Genomic DNA, 17,976 nt, shown 5'->3' on the forward strand with positions numbered 1-17,976 from the left:
GGGAAAGGCTAGCACTTTGGTCAAATTCTTATTGCTGTCTGGGTCCCATTGTGGAGAATGCCCCAGTGTCACTTCCTGCTCCAGTGTCAATGTTGTCACTATAACATGAAGTGAGGAGAATTCAACACATCAAAAGCAACACAAAACAAAATCTTGGTAGGTGCTGTGTGTTCGCTACTGTAGCCAACACTAAATAAATCCTACATTTTGGTTAGATATACACTATAAAGACATGATAGCTTCCCTATTTATTGACCCACACTGACGCAATTTCGCTTAGAAAAGGTTCTACACCACATTTTCTACCTTAGCTAGTGAATGTTCATCGCACTGGTAAGCTGTGCCAGCTTTCATGGCTCAAACGGACGATTGAATGAACCGCCATATCTTGCAAATACACAGAGCTCGTAAGACTACAGCACAGACACTCAGCTAAAACAAGTGAATCGCATTTCCTTGCACAGGGTAAACAAAAACATTTGCCCTTTTCAAAAATGTCGGAAGGATCCGTTCACGTGACAGCTGAACACCGGTGAAGAGAGAAAAGTGCCTGTGATTCAAATTGCCCGCCCGCCCATTCCTGGGTCTTCTTTCAGTAATACGTCTCCTTCCAGTCTGCCCTCAGTAATGCCTGTGTGAATTGACTAATTTATTTTTAGTATTAATTCCAAAAGACAAAGGCTGGGTGCTGAAAATTAAACATATCCATAGTAATAAGAGTAATTCGGTTAGCAGATAGGTTATTTTGTATTAATATTAGCTTTTTTCTTGCTAAACCGGTCAGGCATAATTTTGGCGCCCTCAAGCATCCGTACAACGTCCAATACCTAGTTACCCGGCGCCAAAACAGCGCTCAGCTTGAAAGTGGAGTCCCGAGGACTGCTTGGGTAAGTATAACCTATACTCTGTGGTTGTTGTTGTCTGTGACATTAGCACGCCGGACTCCTAATAGGGTTTCTCATGACACACTGAACCAGTACAGTGGTATAGCTTACGTTTAACATATTCAGTGCTGGTGAGCATGACAACGGTCTGACTCTTGTAGTTTAAAGTGGAGGTACGCTCTGCGTTTAATGCGCTGTGGGAGGAATTCATAAAAACTAGAGCAGTTGCCCATGGCAACCATTCAACTTCTGTTTTCAGTTTGTTCAGTGAAGCTTTGAAAATGAAAGGGAGAAGCTGATTGGTTGCTTTAGATGACTGCTCCAGACTCTGCTCCATTTTTTAAGAATTCCCCCGTGTGTCATAAGTTTCTTTTTTCTAAAATAAAATTCCTGTTTTCACCATTTACTGCTGCTCACTGCTGCTCATCTGCAGCCACTTTGCGGCAACTTCCTGTCTACACATGTCTGTTAGGGATGTGCGTGGGCTTGGTGCAAACTGGGTTTACATACGCCGCGCAACACTGTCAGTGACATATTTGTTACTTTGTTCCATTCAGCTGCAGGACAAGGAATCCCCTGGCCACAGCTGATTGGACCGGAAGGGGGATATCTCAATGATAGATTTGCACAGGCTTGGGTGAACTCAGTTTGCACCAAGCCCACGCACGCCACTAATGTCTATGCAATATGGCAGATATTAGGGTTCCCTGATGGTGACAACAGTGGACCATGCCTGTATAATGTATGTTAAAGCCCATCTCTGGCAAACAAAAATAGCTACCCTGGCAGTGGGGCTATCCATGCACTGCAAGGCTGAAGGGCTCATTTTTGTGTAGTGGCTGAACTAAAGCACTTTTATTAACTTGATCCTTGTTCCCCTGGAAGTCACTGCTCTCCTCTACACTCTGGCTGGTGGAATATCTGTGGGTGTCCTCATGGCTAATGCAGGTCTATGGAACCTGCATTAGACATGATGACATCAGTGGTTCTTAAACAACTGGAGCGTAGGGTGGGGGGGGGCTGTGGGGACCAGTCTGGAAGCCTGGAGGAATCCAGCAGGAATCAGGTAAACAAATCTGCTTCAGTCCATCCCTAGACAAAAATGGGCACTTAAAGGAGAACTATGGGGTTAGGGCTTTTCCCCATAATTCTTAGGGTAACGGGAGGACACAAACTAGCGTCCTCCCGTCACCCTAAGCTCAGTATACCGCAGTATACTGAGACGCCGCAGCTGAAGCGGATCCCAACAATTGTGTCGGGATCCGCCCACCTGCGTGAGTGACAGCTGGCTCTGCCTATCTAGAGGCAGAGCCAGCTGTACCCGCCCCCGTCCGTTCCGCCAGTCAGCGCTGGCAGATCGGAGAGGGGAATCCAGTCCCTCCCCTGTCACGGCAGAGAGCCGTGACAGGATCGAGAAGTGAGCGAACGCCGGTATGTGTTCGCTCACTTCCTGATCTACTGAGCCAACCTGTGACAGTCTCATTGTCACAGGTCGGCTAGAGCTATGAGGTGAGTGAAAAGCACTCACCTCATAGTTCTCCTTTAAAAGAGAACTATGGGATAACCTTTTTATCCCATAATTTTCTTTAGGGTCACGCGAGGACCCTATACTAACGTCCTCCGGTGACCCAAAGCTCAGTATATCGCGGGCTATTGCCCGCGATATACTGAGAGTGCCACTATGTTGGAATGTGTGACCGGTGATGCGGTCACACATTCCAACATAATCCTACCCAGTTTGACAGCGGTGAAATGTGTGACCGCCCATTAAGTTAAGCATTCCAATGATTTGTTGGCTGTTCCAGGGCAGATCAGCTCACTGCGCATGTGCAAGAGAACCGATCTGCCTGGAACAGCTGATCAGTCTCAAATGTCACTTCTGTCTGACTCTGCAGAAGGGGGTGCTGCAGAAGGGGGTGATTTACAAACAGTAACTGCAGGAGTGTCAAAATCAACGAGCGCTGCAGATATATAGAAAGATATATCTGCGGTGCTCGCTCACTGATTTTAAGGAAGTTGCTGATTATGTTGGAATGCGTGACCGCGTCACCGGTCATACATTCCAACGTAGTCACAAATTCGATAGAACACCAGAACGGATCCCACAATACAGTCTGGATCCACCCAGCTGGCTGATTGACAGCGAGCTCTGCCCACCCCCTCCGTTCCACCAGTCAGGACTTGAGGATCGGAGAGGGGACCGACAGTCACCGCTCTCTGCAGGGAGGTGATCGGGGAGTGAGCGAGTGACAGTATGTGTTCTCTCACTTCACGACCTATACAGTTTCAATGTCAAGGTAACCCTTGCAGTGCGGGGATAGCCCCACTTCAAAAGTAGTTTACTTTGTTTGCCTGGACCTGGTATGAAAATGACTACTTGCAATCTCCTTTGGAAGCCTATTTGACAGGGTGATAACACAGAGCATGATTGGGAGACAGGGACAGGGCGTTGCCACCTTATACCAGGAAGTGCCTGAACAACAACCTTCATGGTAGGATCACCTACTGCAATTTTTATGAAAGCTGCAGATGTAAAGTGACATAACGTATTAAAGCTTGTATGAGTTTTCAGGGTATGGCATTAATATGTAGCCATGTATAAAATGTTGGAAGACACTTCAGAGTTCATTCTTCTAGTACCTGTACACATTTTACCTTTTAATGTACCCCCATTGGGTAAACCCCCCCCCCCAAAAAAAAAACAAAACAGATAAAAGGTCCTGAAGGGATGTAGGGGTGAGAGGATGGAATCACAGCATGCAGCAGGGGGACACAGAAGTATGATATTCCTGGAAGCAACGAATACTGAAGAGACTGCAGGCTTGGTGGCTATGGTTAACAGCTGCAAACTCCAGTTTGCACAAATCCGTGCATGTTCATATGACATATGAATCCTGAAACACTTGTGAACATTTTTCCTATAACAAGATTTATTTTTTTCCTTGGAAGATAAAACTGGTTCCTTTGTGCATACAGGAACATCTTGTATCCTATCCTCTAATCTATTTTTGCTCAAGGGGGTCATCCATGCATACAGAATATTTCTGCTGTATGGACATTTTAAAATAATTTTCTTATCAGAGAAACTACTATGTACATAAACCCTAAGAGGTGCGTGAACCCGGAAACAATCAGGGTCACCCTTTACATTGCTTCTTGTAGTCTGTGTCTTTGTGTATTAAAGCCTGAGAGTAGCATGTAATCAAAAGGTTATGGCTGTGTTCAGCTGCCCATAAACCTTACCACCTGATTTTACAATGTCCTTTAGGTTTTCCCAAACTATGTACTGAGGGCCTGCCTAAGCAATCCATTCACTTTGTGTCCAGTCAGGCATGCTCTCGCATATACATGGTTGCTGGCAGATATAAAGGAGATTGTATAATGAAATGGTCAGCATATGGATCTAGCACTATGATTCGCACTGAAACTGTGACTTGTTTACTTCTAGGTACTGCAAAGGGGAAGATGCATATCAAATCCATTATTATAGAAGGCTTCAAGTCTTATGCTCAGAGAACTGAAATAAATGGCTTTGATCACCTCTTCAATGCTATTACCGGACTTAATGGCAGTGGAAAATCTAACATCCTCGATTCTATTTGTTTCCTTCTTGGCATCTCGAACCTTACACAGGTAAAATGGAACTGTAGTCACAAGTTCTTCTGGCTTCCTGTATTTTCAGTATCATTTTAAAATATTTTTATTAACCATTTTTTTTCCTGTAAACTTATTACACTGATCTGGATAGTTGTTCATTTTGGCCACTTGACTGATTAGATGAAATGAACATATTCACGATGATTTGGTTCTTTCCTGTATTATGACATGTAGCAGCCAAAAAACGTTATCTAGTGTTGGCCTCTCACTACTTTTCTTAATATTTCTGATACTTTCTCCATGCTGTTTAAAGGGAAACGATTGACCTGGGGTTGATTTTTATTTTGATATTCTGATATTCTATATCTTTTATATGTGTATAGTCTGTGTCATATCTTTTATATGTGTATAGTCTTTGTTTTACAAAAAATTTTTTATTCCTGATAAAGAATTCCTAAAACATGGTGGGTTAGCTTAAAGTGGAACTTTCATGTAAAATAATATGCAATATTTTATGTTCACCTAAGCACAAAGTTTGTTTTGCTGTGTGTGCCCCTGTTTAGAAGATTTCACCTCACTTTCTGTCCCTGTGACAATTGGATTTTGAACATTTTGGGTTCTTGTGGAAACAAAGATTGGTGATGAAGCTTCAGCGGAGACACCTTTTTCCCATGATAACTCTTCCAGGAGTGAATTTCCCTTCCTAGGGGCAGATTTCCTTCCACTTCCTGTTGTCTCAAGGACGGGAAGTTAGATTAAATATTTCTAATGAGGATACAGACAGCAGTAAAAACCTCATAGGCGCCCCTCGTCTGCACGTCTAACAAGAGCCAACTTCCTGTAATGTACGTACCTCCTCGTCGGCACGGGCGCTGTAGCATTACAACTACTCCTGCTGTACAGTAATAACCCCCGTTTGTAAGTAGGAGTCGGATGTATGCAACTCGGGGACTGCCTGTATATATAATTTTTTATTTATTTTATGTAGTTTATATTTGTGTTTTCCAGGTTCGAGCCTCCAATCTGCAGGATCTTGTATACAAAAACGGTCAAGCCGGAATAACTAAAGCCACAGTTTCCATCACCTTTGATAACCATGATAAAAAGCAGAGCCCTCTGGGATTTGAGGCACACAATGAGTTTACCGTGACAAGACAGGTAACTATGACCTTATGTAGTGCCGACGTAAAACAGCGTCAATCTATATCCTTCTAACGATGTTTTGTTTTTGTACCCTAAAGGTTGTAATCGGTGGCAGAAATAAATATTTAATCAATGGAGTTAATGCCAACAATACTCGTGTGCAAGATCTCTTTTGTTCTGTGGGTCTCAACGTCAACAATCCTCACTTTCTCATCATGCAGGTATGGATTATTCCATCTGTAATAAAGGCCTTATGGTGTATATACTAGACGCTTATTTATTTTACTAAAGCTGAACTTGGTCTATAGCTTTTTCCATCCCATTGCTAACGCCCAACCTGAACTAGCTTTAGAATTGTTGAGCGGCCCAGATACTTAACCGTTTTAAGGAAGCCCTTCCTGAGACAAAGAGGGAGGCTGCCGTTGTTGAGTCCAGCCTTCAAATGCTAGTTATCTGGCTGCCATGCAGGCCTTTTTGGTTATTATCCTGAAAAATTATGCAAATAAGGTGTTTCTGACTTTATTGTAACTTTTCTGATCTGCATTCTTCTGCGTATGGAACTCGCATAGTATTGAAGGCAGTGGTTAGGTGTTAAGTATTGCGTCATAACAGAAATAAACCGGCTATAAATTTACTGTATAAAGAAACATATTTTTTGAATATTCCTGCTTAAGGATTTATCAAAAAACAAATTTGAAAAGCCCTACCTTGCTTTTATAGCAGGCTTAGCGAGCAATGATCTGATGGCCATTTTATGAGACCTGCTTTCCCTCTCATCCTGGCTGAGGCAAATGACTTGGGGTGGGGTCCCTTTTTAAATTAAAAAAAAAAAATTCAGTATGTTGTACTTAACCTTAGTGATGGTAGAACACAGGTAATAGTTTTACATTTTGTACTTAGTGCTACTGAATTCAAAGTGTAGATTTGCTATTTTATAGGAAAAATTTAGAAATTATGTTTGTACCTAAGCAGTACCCTGAAAAATATATCCTTTAGCTGTATATCTGCAATGTAAGATCTAAAGCACTGCTGCCTCTGACTGCTAGTTTTATTAGATATGGGGTGAAGTTTGGCGATGCCACTACTGTGCTGCTTGCTGTTCTCCTTCCTGGAGGCTCTGACATGAAGCAACACACTGCCGGTACCTAGATGGCTGCTTCCACACAGAGACACAGCACAGAACAAGGCATAAGCCAGTAATTGGGAAAGATCAGCTGCAGAGAGACCGCAGGCAATGCCGTTGGCTTGTCTTTTGCTCTTTGTCTGCCTTTTTTTGGGCACAGCTTTCCGAGTTCAGTTCCTATTCATGCACACTCAATTGGTCACACACAGAATGATGTCAGTGCATGCTCGGAGTGGGGTGACCATATATTATGTAAAATAAATGCATTGTGTATATATTTAGACATAAATGAGTGCCATTATGAAGGGTATACTCCCCAGACACAGCTGAGGCAGGAGCAATAACGTCCCGGTGCCAAGAATAAGACAATACAATGGATCCTTAACCCTAACAAGCACATTCAGCCAGTACTAGTATCCCATAATTTAGGCTTATTACCAAATCCATGCCAGTGAGCACAACATCCAGGCAGCTAGTATTTTAGGAGGTTCGCAATGACCAAAAGCATACTTTAGGAAACTTTGATCTTCTACTTACTAGCATTGCTAACTCTAGGTCGGAGCATTGATCCAAGTCTGTAAGCAGGCAACAGAATGGATTAGCTGCATCTGCAATCTGATGCAGTCTGCTTCTCTGCCTGCACAGAGATCCAGGCCACAGTTTAGACCTAGAAGTAGTAAAGAATAAAAGGGGTCTGGAAGGTAGGTATATTGGCGGCATCAGTTTTACTACTAGTTTAGGTTAGGGGCTAACCTGAGGCGGAATAGCTGTTTGTGTTTAGGTTTACTTTAATTATACTTCATATGAAACAATCAAGAATACGAGTTTGGATTGAGTCCGGCGTGCTAATGTCACAGACAATGTTTCTAGTTATGATTTCCCTCTTTTTTTCACAGGGGAGGATTACGAAAGTTTTGAATATGAAACCTCCAGAGGTAAACCACATGTATATTAACTGCAATGATTTAATGTATAGATTGCGGTTGTATTTGTTCTAAATGTAATATTCCTCTAATCACTGATGTAGAACAAGAGTAGGTGCACTCAGACGTCCTGATTGCCATTTTTGTTCAAGGTCATTGGCTCAGAAAGTACTGGATACATTGACTGACAACTAAGCCGGCAGCATTTTCAGAAGGCGAGGTCAGCAATGCAAGCCTCCATATATTTCATAATGCAAGAATCTTTACTGCGCATACATTTTGTGACTGCCGTTGCTGACCTTTCTTTCTGAAAATATTAGTTGCTTATATGCCAAGCTGATGTAAAGCCTTCAGTACTTCCTGAATCATTAATCTAATGCAAGGATGTAAACTAGGACTTCTGACTCCATTTGCTTTGGACAGTAACTCAAAGTGCAGTAACCAGGGACAGCCAAAGAACTAGCAGTTTCATAAGGCTATTAGCATTGGAGTCCTAGATATTTAATACTTTGAGCTTTTTTAGCTTGATTTGTGTAATCAAACTGTATACTGCATATAAATCCAGCCTACCTTTACCTGTACCTGTTACCAGATAAGCAGCTCACCTTGGTATGCGCAAATTGCATAGATCTTATACCTAATGTACAAAGGCCACTATTGTGCTAAGCAGTTCTGTAAGTAGCCAGTGTAAATAAAATATTTTAGGTAATCTTATGAATTGTACTGAAGTTAAACATGCATCTCTTTTTAACAGATTCTTGCAATGATTGAAGAAGCAGCTGGTACCAGGATGTATGAATGCAAGAAAATTGCTGCTCATAAAACTATTGAAAAGAAAGAAGCAAAATTAAAGGAAATTCAGACTGTAAGGTTTTTGTTTTTTTTCTTCAACATATTGTATTAAAAGGGCAGCTCAATCTTATTACTTTTATATTTAAACAATACAAAGTACCAAAACTAAGATGTAGCACCCCCCTGATCCCAAGGGAGCATGTGGGGGACTTTAGAGGCAGGGTATGCTGACGTTTCATCTCAGGGATGAGTCCTTAGCCAGTTGTGGGATGTGAATGTAAAGTTGTGCGCCAGTCACTTTAAGGGTTTTTAAAGATTAATTCTTCCAATTTCTCACATGGGAAAAAGGCCTACAGACATCTAGGATAGTACAGACTCAGTGACCACTTCCCAACTTTACAGCACAGAGGGCCTTTAAACTGATTCCAGTAACGCTCTGTATTGCAGAACTTTGCCTGGTTAGCAGACATAGCACAGAACTCCCTGGATGAGACGGCAGACCTTCTGCGAGGTCCAAGTCCAGTCTTGGTTTCTCTGGCACCTACAGCAGACAAAGTTCCTCCCTAGTTTTCCATTCCAGGAGAGCTTCCCCCTTCACTGGCAGGACAGCTGCAGATCCTGACTGGCTCTCCATCCCTGACCACCTGCAGACTGGCACAAGGCACATCACACCATGCCTTCTGCCCCAGGCAGGGGCGCGGGGGTAAGACTCTTACAAGGTCAGCTACGAAAATGTGTGTCCTGCCCCAGCATGCTCCACTGGCCCTGAACCTCCTAGTCATTGTCTAGGGAGACGCACTTATTCATAACTCATAATTACTGGCTGCTCTGCTCTACTGCAAGGTTATACCCAACAGCATGCAGATACAAACCATAACAGAGAGCTTAGGGGAAGCCAAATGAGTACAGAGCTATTAAATCAGCATAAACTGGCTACAGTCCAGCAGAACTACAGTAGATTTTAAGGGGTCACCCCACTTAAGGCAAGGTGGCTACAAAAATATTGAAAAATATGTTGACTGAGTGAAGCTGACATATAGCTGTGTGATAAAGTATGTGACCCTAGGAACCAAATTGGATTTTTTTGTGAACAGCTCCTAAAACATCAACTGATCTGTTAGTCTAATTCGCATAAAAATTAAGGTTCTCACATTTAACTGTACAATATCTTTATTAAGGAAAGTACCCTCGCTGGAAAACGTATGTGAGGGGTTCCAGTCGATTCAGGTGTGGGCATTTCATGGCCCTCTAAAATATCTGAATTTTTAATTTTGTGCTACGTTGTCCGGCCACAAGATATTTCAGAGGACCTCAGATGCAGAATTGTAGCTTACAGAACTTGAAAGAGTTTATTAGAGTTTCTTAATATTTGGTAGTCCATCAGTCCACAGTTAGATTTTGCTGCTACACTCCATTAAAAGACCAGTGCAAGACCCTGCTGTTCAGTCCTCAGACAGCAGATGAAAAAAAGTTGGTGCCGTCTACAGGCAGAGCTCTGATCTCAATCCCGTTAAAATGCTGGTGCCAAATCTTAAAAAGGCTGGTCAGACACCATAAAAGTATGCTAAAATCATTGTGATGGAGCCAAAATACTTTCTCGCCACTGTGCAGCTATCCGTTTTCTTGAGGTTACTGCAATTAAGGTATTATTAAAGTAACTGTTCCTAAAGTCAATGTTCCAAATAGCCTCCCCTGTAAAGAAGACCTGCCTCTTCTGCTGGCTGTAATGCCAGTCTCTGCAGTAGTGAAAACAAACAGCCAGCTGAAGATCACACACAACCAAGCGCAGCACACCGGCCTACACTTGATCACGTTGATAGATATTGCTGCAGCTGGCTAATTTCTGTAATAATATATTAGGGCTGCAGCTAACGATTATTTTCTAATCGATTTAGTGCTGCAACAACTAATCGACATAATCGATTATAATCGATTATTGAAAAAGTTGTCAACTTTTTCAATAATCGATTAATCGGCTTCCGATCAGTTGGCCCTGTTCACAGCTCCACACGCTGTGCGCCGCACCTCCTCCCCACCTCATGGCTCAGGCCGCATGTGGAGCCCGGAACAGCCCCAAACAGGCAAATCAATCGATAGCCGACGAATCGACGATCGAAAACGTTGCCAACGTTTTCAATCGTCGATTTTAATCGACTAAATCAATTAACTGTTGCAGCTCTATAATATATCCTAGCGCAACTACTTTGGTTATAGCCAGCTGAAGATCCTGCAGAATTTGAGACTTCTGGATGTGTTCATTTCCTAATGCCCTGTTGTATACTTTGTTTCCTCATGCCAATGCTATGTAACTAAAGGACACAGTAGTTATGTAGGGCTGACATTAAACTACTGAGTGCAGTGGGGAACCAGGAATCCAAAGAGGTGCTTGATTCTGCAGGATATTCATGCTGTAATGTGTCTTCACTATTGTAGAAATAGCGCAAGCAGCAGAAGGGTAGACTATTTTAGCGACTCATTTCACCAACATTGTTTTTTGGTTTTGGTTTTTTTAAAGTGAACTGCTGTTTAGAGCCTACTTCATGTTAAATTCAAAATAACGATTGTAACTGTTTGCGTTATTTTCCTTAGATACTGGAGGAAGAGATCACTCCAACCATACATAAGCTTAAGGAGGTAGGTGTGACAATTTTAGTACCTCAGACTTTGCTATATTTGCTACTTTTAAAAGGACTTGGGAACCAAAATAAATTTTTTTGTGTTATTTAAGTTTAAACTAGACACATGTCTGACAAATTCAATCTAAAGAAAACTAGTACCCTCAGAATCCAAAGCTTCCTCTACAAGCTGCTTGAGCTGGCCTTTCTATGCAGCTAACTGGTTTATTTTCTTGAGTCAGGTGCCTCACTGAGCTCCAGGCAGTCCCTGGTTAGGTTGCTTTTGTGGGCCTGCTTGTCTTTTGCTGCTGTTTCCCACCCCTTGGACTGCTGTTAGATGTCCCAACAGGCTATAAATCCCTGTGCCCTTCAATTAATTTTAAAGTATGTAAGACTTTTCATCCTATCGTTCTCTTGCTACTGCTTTTCCACCCTTCTAGGTCATGCTTGCAGTAAGAGGGCTTATACTGGGCTGGTAACCCAACACGCTATAAATTCTTGCATTCCTCAATGGGCTAAATTGATTAAATGGAAGTAAAAGAATGGGGTATAAAAAAATCCCATTTTACCCTTTGCAAACCTGAAGTCCTCCTCGCCCCTTTTTTAATTTAGTTGCCTTTCTCTGCACTCTTCAGCAACATCCTTTTTGTGATCTGTTGGCCAAAACTGAACTGTATATTCTAGATCAGTAGTTCTCAACCTATGTAACCTCAGGACCCACATTTGTCCTTGGTCATTAAAGCCCGTGACACACTGCATGCGAAGCCGTGCAGAGCAAAGCAAATCGGTCAGGCACGGAGGTTCGCATGCAGTGTGTGAGCAGAGCGCGGCCAGATGAAGGACTGCATCTTCAGCCAGTCGGCTTGCGCGTAACAACCGTATGGACTTCGGGTTTATACACTTGGCAGAAGATTACATTTTTCATCTCGGCAAGCTCAGCTATGCAAGCTCTCGCAAGTTGATGTGCTTGGCATTGCGATACCATGCGTTCCAGTGTGGGCGATCAAACTGTGCGGGGGAGGAGCGTTTGGGGTCCCATTCAAATGAATGGCAATGCAATGCATCTCCCACACCAGAACGAGCAGTAGGTGTGATTGCGTGGTACAGTGCGTTAATCACGCAGGACTGTGTGATGAACATGCTGTACTAGTGTGCACAAACCTTCAAAAACACTGACAGACACGTACAACCACAGACACAATCTCACACACTGACATACTCACACACACTCCAAACAAAAATTAATTATTTTTTTATATCCACCCAGTCTCACTATCTTACAAGTACTGGATTGGATTCTTAGACTTGGTTCCAGAGTGGACTGCTGTGCTATGATGGAGCTCCATCCATTTGTGCATTGCTTGTACAGCTACCTTGCTTGCCCCTGTAGAGGTGCAGAGAGCCAGAATGTGACGTCACTCCGGTCCAGGCACCTCTACAGGACACGTGAGGGAGCTGTAAGCAATGCATGTATGGATGGAGCTCCCTCGCGGCTATAGCCCCACCCCATTCCACCTCACCCCATCCCACCTCAGGCTGACAGTTGGTGCTGGGCAGCATATATTTTTTATTTGCTCATCACGAGAATTGACAGTGCTGCGCTAGGGGGAGGCTTAAGAGCCTCTCACTTTGCACAGTGGAAGGCACGCAGCGACCCACCAGTTGAGAGCCATGGTTCTAGATGATGGCTTACTAGAGCTTTGTACAGGGTCAGGATAAGATTTTTCTTAAGTTTGTTCCTCTGTATTTCTTTTTATGTATGATGCACCCAGATTTTTTTCCCAAATCGCTTTGAAGCTGAGTAGCTGCACCTTCTCTGTCCCATAACTAGCTTAAAGCGCCAGGGTTAATGAAAGGCTTCTGCCTGCAAGAACTCCCGGGTAGTTTTGCTTTGTAACACATTCCCTTTAAAATAAAAGTTCTGACAAGTATCTAAATCATAACGGGAATACATATGCATTGGGTAAATGTTAACTGCCAAAATATTTAAAATGAACTTCAGCCATTTATCCAAATTACATGCCACCGTAAGGGTACAGCTGGGCTGTAATACCAGTCTTGTATACTAAGAGGGGAATTTATCAAAACCAGATACAGAGCAGACAGAATCTGGGACAGTTGCCCATGGCAACCAATCCGCTTCCCTGTTTCATTTTCAAAGCTTAACTGAACAAACTGAAGAGAGAAGCTAATTGGTTGCCATAGGCAACTGCTCCAGTTTTGTTAAATTTCCCTTTTAAATGATTTGCATACAAAAGCTGTTTGGCTTTGTGTAAATTGTTCCACATTGTTTTATTGTTCAAGGACTTACATTAACATATGCATTCAACTATTGCCTCGATAATCAATTATGTATACCTCCTCTATTGTTCACTTTATAGGAAAGGTCCTCATACTTGGAGTACCAGAAAATCACAAGAGAAATCGAACACCTGAGCCGTCTTTATGTGGCTTATCAGTTTGTTTGCGCGGAGGAGACCAAGGTGCGCTCTGCAGAGGAACTGAAGGATATGCAAGAGTCTATATCGAAGCTTCAGGAGACTATAGCAGATAATGAGAGGAGGATAAAAGAATTGAGCAAGGAAATAGCAGTGCTGGAGAAAAAGAGAGATCAGGTATGTCAGTTTCAATTAGCAGTAACGGTGCATTTAGGCTTACTGCATATTAATCAGCAACTAGATCTTTCAAATGCAGTAGTAAGGAGGATTCTCTGCTTTCTAGGAAGTTGGAGGGGCATTACGAACTCTGGAAGAAAGCCTTGCAGAGGCTCAGAGAGCCGATACAAAAGCTCAAAGTGCCTTGGATCTTGTAAAACAAAACCTGAAAGGAGAAGAGAAGAAACGACAGGACTTGGTAAAGAGCATGGAAGATGTAAGTAACATATTGGATATTATATTTGAATGTTTAAGTTGGTAAAGAAGCCCTAAAATATGTGCATTTAACAATATCAATGGTTTGACTTTAATGAAGGATGCCAAGGCTGTGACCAACAAGGAGAAGGAAGTTAAAAAGATAACAGACAGTCTGAGCTCCCTACAAGAGATCAGCCAGAAGAATGGAGAGGCTTTCACTGCTGCTCAACAACATTTCAATGCTGTATCTGCTGGGCTGTCCAGCAATGAGGATGGTGAAGACGCTACACTTGCTGGACAGATGATGGCATGTAAGAATGACATTAGCAAAGCCGAGACGGAAGCTAAGCAGGTACTTATACTTATGAGAATAACAGCCTTGTCAATGTATCTATAGAGAAACAACAAATCATGGTGTCGCAACTCGGTAATGGTAAAAGCCATTCAGCCAAACATTTGAATGATGATGATGCATGATTTAAGCAATTTTGACCTTGGATTCACTCTTTATGCCAGATGTGGTGGTTGCAGTGTCTTTTTTTTTTTTTTTTCCACACACACTGCAGTCTCTAGAATTCAGAGAATTGTGAGAAAATAATTGAGCTTTGTTGGTGATAAAACATTGTGAATGAGGTAGACGGTGCAGATGCTGATGGGAAGTCTATAACTGCTAAAATTATACTCGTGATACAGAAAGACATGCGAAAGAATGTTTAAGGGCTTATATACAATATATAGGTATTGTCAAACGCTGATTTTCAACTCTGTGCTGCTCAAAAGAAATAAGATATTCAGCAAAAGGCTGTGTCTAACCTGTTTTGCCTACAATGCCAACGCATCTCAGTAGGATCTGCTGCTTACAGAGAAAGGCAAAATAGGGAAAATGGTCCTCTACACTGCAACATTGAGGTAAATTGTAACCTGCTTACCTGCATGCATGCATTTCAAATGCAGGAAAACAGCACCTGTCTACATGTGCCTTAAAACAATGAAATTAAAAAAGTGATGGGCTACTGCAACAGCACCATGCCAAATTTCCAATTGGGAACAGAAAAATTAGGCTAGTCAGGGAATGGCATTTCATAACTGGATAACTAAAAATTAGAATTATGTTGCCTGGTCTAACAAGTCTTAATATTGACTGTTGGGTAGAGGATCACCAGTACTCACAAGGGTCAAAGTGTACATTTCTGTACTACTTTATTGAACATGCGTCACATTCTTCATCAAAGCCAATGTTTTGGGGCCATGCAGGGTCCCTTCATCAGGGTTACATAGTTTGGCAAAGAACAATGAAATATTTCTGGCATAAGAACAATGAAAGGTCTATGATGGCCAACAATATATAAAATGTCTGTTCTTCAACAGGCTCAAATGAAATTAACGCATGCCCAGAAGGAACTTAAAACCAAACAGGCAGAGGTAAAAAAGATGGACGGTGGCTACAAGAAGGACAATGAGGCTTTTGAAGCTGTAAAGAAAAATAAAGAAAAACTTGAAGCAGAAATTAAGAAACTGAGCTACGAGGGTACGTGAGTGTCCACTTCCCTTTTCAAGAATGACATAGTATTTTATATCCACTTATTTCACTACTGTGGTGTATTTTCTTTGTGTGTGTGTGTGTGTGTATATATATACATATATATATAATGTTAATTTTTTTTGCATTAAGTGTAGCTATAGCGTGAATATGGTTTTATATTTTGTAGATGGAAAAGAAGAACAGCTTTTGGAAAAGCGAAGAGATCTTTCTAGGAATGTCGGACGCCTTAGGGAAGCTTATGAATCATTGACGGCACGTTACTCCAGCCTTCAGTTTGATTACAGGTAATACATTAAGTGCCCCATTGTGAAAAAGATTGAATAACTTGCTTTTCGCACCTAGCTTGTCATGTTGTGATTGAGTGGTATCAAATCTTGGTGAAATATTAATAATAGGGTGGTGTCTGAATTATATTTAGATTTAATAGACAGTGCCTCCAGCCGATTACGGCAAATAATAAATAACTTAACCAGTATGAATTCAGTTCAGACGCTTGATAATACACCCCAAACCACTTCCCTGAGTTCTTCGAGCTTATGGTGATTTCTTACCACAATATATAAATATCTCCCAATTACACTAATCAAAATAATTTATTAATATACGAGTATAATCATATATTTCTGTACAATGACATTCATGTCATGAGGCTTGCACTTCTGAGATCATTTATACTATTGAAATCTTACATGGAAATGAAGCAATAAAGCATAATGACTACAATACATATGGGTGGCAGAAGCAGACTGCCTACAGATACGTTGTGTAAAGCAGAGCATCCCTTGCATCTCTTTCTATTTGCTCTTCTTTGTAGGTGGTTGGGTGTGGGGGATTTATTTCCTGTGTATGAAGATTGCTTAGGTGGCGTTTCCGGACAGAAAATCTGATATGGATCACAGATGACGGCAATAGGAACGTTAATGTTGCTAGCAAACATGTGCCTAGATATGTTAAAAGAACAAAGTGCACCCAAATGTATGTAGACACCAATCTATGAATTTCTTCATTTGATCCCTTTTGGCTGGTAAATATACCATTAAAATGATTAAAATATTTAAACTGGACCTTTACTTGTTTTTCATTTACTTACAAATAGAGTTTTTCTACTTCCTGGTCCAGTTCTGGCACAAATGATGTAATGTGCCAAAGCATTGCATCCTGGGAAGGTTACATCAGCAGAGCATTGCTGGGAAATCTAATCTGTAATCTCATGAGGTCTCAGGGAAAGGCATTTTTCTCCCCTGAGATGATGTGCATGGTAACATGTCCTAGTCACATGTGGCAGAGTTCCAGGAAGATAAAGATCTAGTAATCCGTCATTAGTAAATATGGCCACTGTCAGAAGACTGGGGAGGTGTTTGTTGTTATTTTAAACATATAGGTAAAGGTCCGATTTAACAAGTAAAATAAGTAAATAAATACTGGTTGATCATCATACCAGAAGTCCATCAAGCATATAATGCTACCTGTGCTGCACTTTTATCAGTTAGTTGCCTTATTAGTTCTCTCTGGGGTCTACAGAACATTGCTCCCTCCCCCATGTTAAGAGGAGAGCCAGAGGTGTCCTGTAGTCCTACATTTGTTGACAGAATTAGATTTCTTTAAGTTAAATGTGTTATATAGTGATTCTTCCAAAAATCCAGTGTCATTGTAACTTCATTTGCAATGAAATTAAAGCTCAGACCATGATCTCAGCCTTCCCAGTTCGCCTCTGTGAACTAAACACCTCAGTGGAGTCACATACAGTGATAAAAAAATCTAAAATGTCAGCTATTTCCCGCTCTATCAAAACTTTAAAAAAACAATTGCTGGATTTAGACTTTAAAGGATAAGTGCACTTATATATGTATATTCCACTTATTCTTCCCGCCTAGCCCCCTTGACCTAAAGTGTTAAGCCAAGCAGTTGGTGACATCTTGTTTTTATATACTCCTCTCTATTATAAAGGGATCCAGAAAAGAACTGGGATAAGAATCGTGTGAAGGGACTTGTCGCTTCCCTGATAACTGTGAAGGATCTTTCTTCTGCAACGGCTTTAGAAGTGGTGGCTGGAGGGCGATTGTACAATGTTGTTGTGGATACAGAAGTAAGTATTTCTCGAATATTACACTTTAAAGGTGGCCATATAGAGAAGTGTGCTGTAGTTTACACTGTAATATTCCTGAATACATTGTAATGATCCTATATTTCATCATATTTTATTATTTTGTTCTCTTGTACTTTAGGTCACAGGTAAAAAATTGCTGGAGAAAGGAGAGTTAAAACGCAGACTCACTATCATTCCACTTAATAAGATTTCAGCTCGTCGTTTAGGAAACGATACAGTTAATGTTGCCAAAAACTTGGTAAGTGTTAAAATATACTTTTAAAATGTCTTTTATATGTCAGGGAGCCTACATTTAACAGCAGAAAACATTTACTTTCATTATTTACCTTGTATATTATGGTTTCATCACAATATCCAATTTGAAAAAGCAATATTTCTTCTCAAAAAATGTGGAGTA

The 17,976-nt window shown here is 41.4% G+C and overlaps 1 protein-coding gene across 1 annotated transcript in view; it reads left to right on the plus strand.

Annotated features, from left to right (window-relative positions):
- Positions 1-835: 835 nt before the first annotated feature.
- The window catches only part of SMC2 (structural maintenance of chromosomes 2), a 27,918-nt gene continuing 10,777 nt past the window's right edge, over positions 836-17,976 (plus strand). Inside the window, exons 1-14 of the mRNA XM_018552450.1 lie at positions 836-887; positions 4,333-4,517; positions 5,490-5,639; positions 5,723-5,845; positions 7,644-7,682; positions 8,425-8,535; positions 11,052-11,096; positions 13,459-13,692; positions 13,799-13,948; positions 14,048-14,281; positions 15,298-15,457; positions 15,639-15,756; positions 17,420-17,558; positions 17,698-17,817. Of these exons, the coding sequence (XP_018407952.1) occupies positions 4,350-4,517; positions 5,490-5,639; positions 5,723-5,845; positions 7,644-7,682; positions 8,425-8,535; positions 11,052-11,096; positions 13,459-13,692; positions 13,799-13,948; positions 14,048-14,281; positions 15,298-15,457; positions 15,639-15,756; positions 17,420-17,558; positions 17,698-17,817 (1,791 nt within the window). The 5' untranslated portion in view covers positions 836-887; positions 4,333-4,349. The remainder of the gene's footprint in view (positions 888-4,332; positions 4,518-5,489; positions 5,640-5,722; positions 5,846-7,643; positions 7,683-8,424; positions 8,536-11,051; positions 11,097-13,458; positions 13,693-13,798; positions 13,949-14,047; positions 14,282-15,297; positions 15,458-15,638; positions 15,757-17,419; positions 17,559-17,697; positions 17,818-17,976) is intronic.

This window comes from Nanorana parkeri, unplaced genomic scaffold (assembly GCF_000935625.1).
Source record: "Nanorana parkeri isolate BGI_ZX_2015 unplaced genomic scaffold, ASM93562v1 scaffold88, whole genome shotgun sequence".
NCBI classification, from domain to species: Eukaryota; Metazoa; Chordata; class Amphibia; order Anura; family Dicroglossidae; genus Nanorana; species Nanorana parkeri.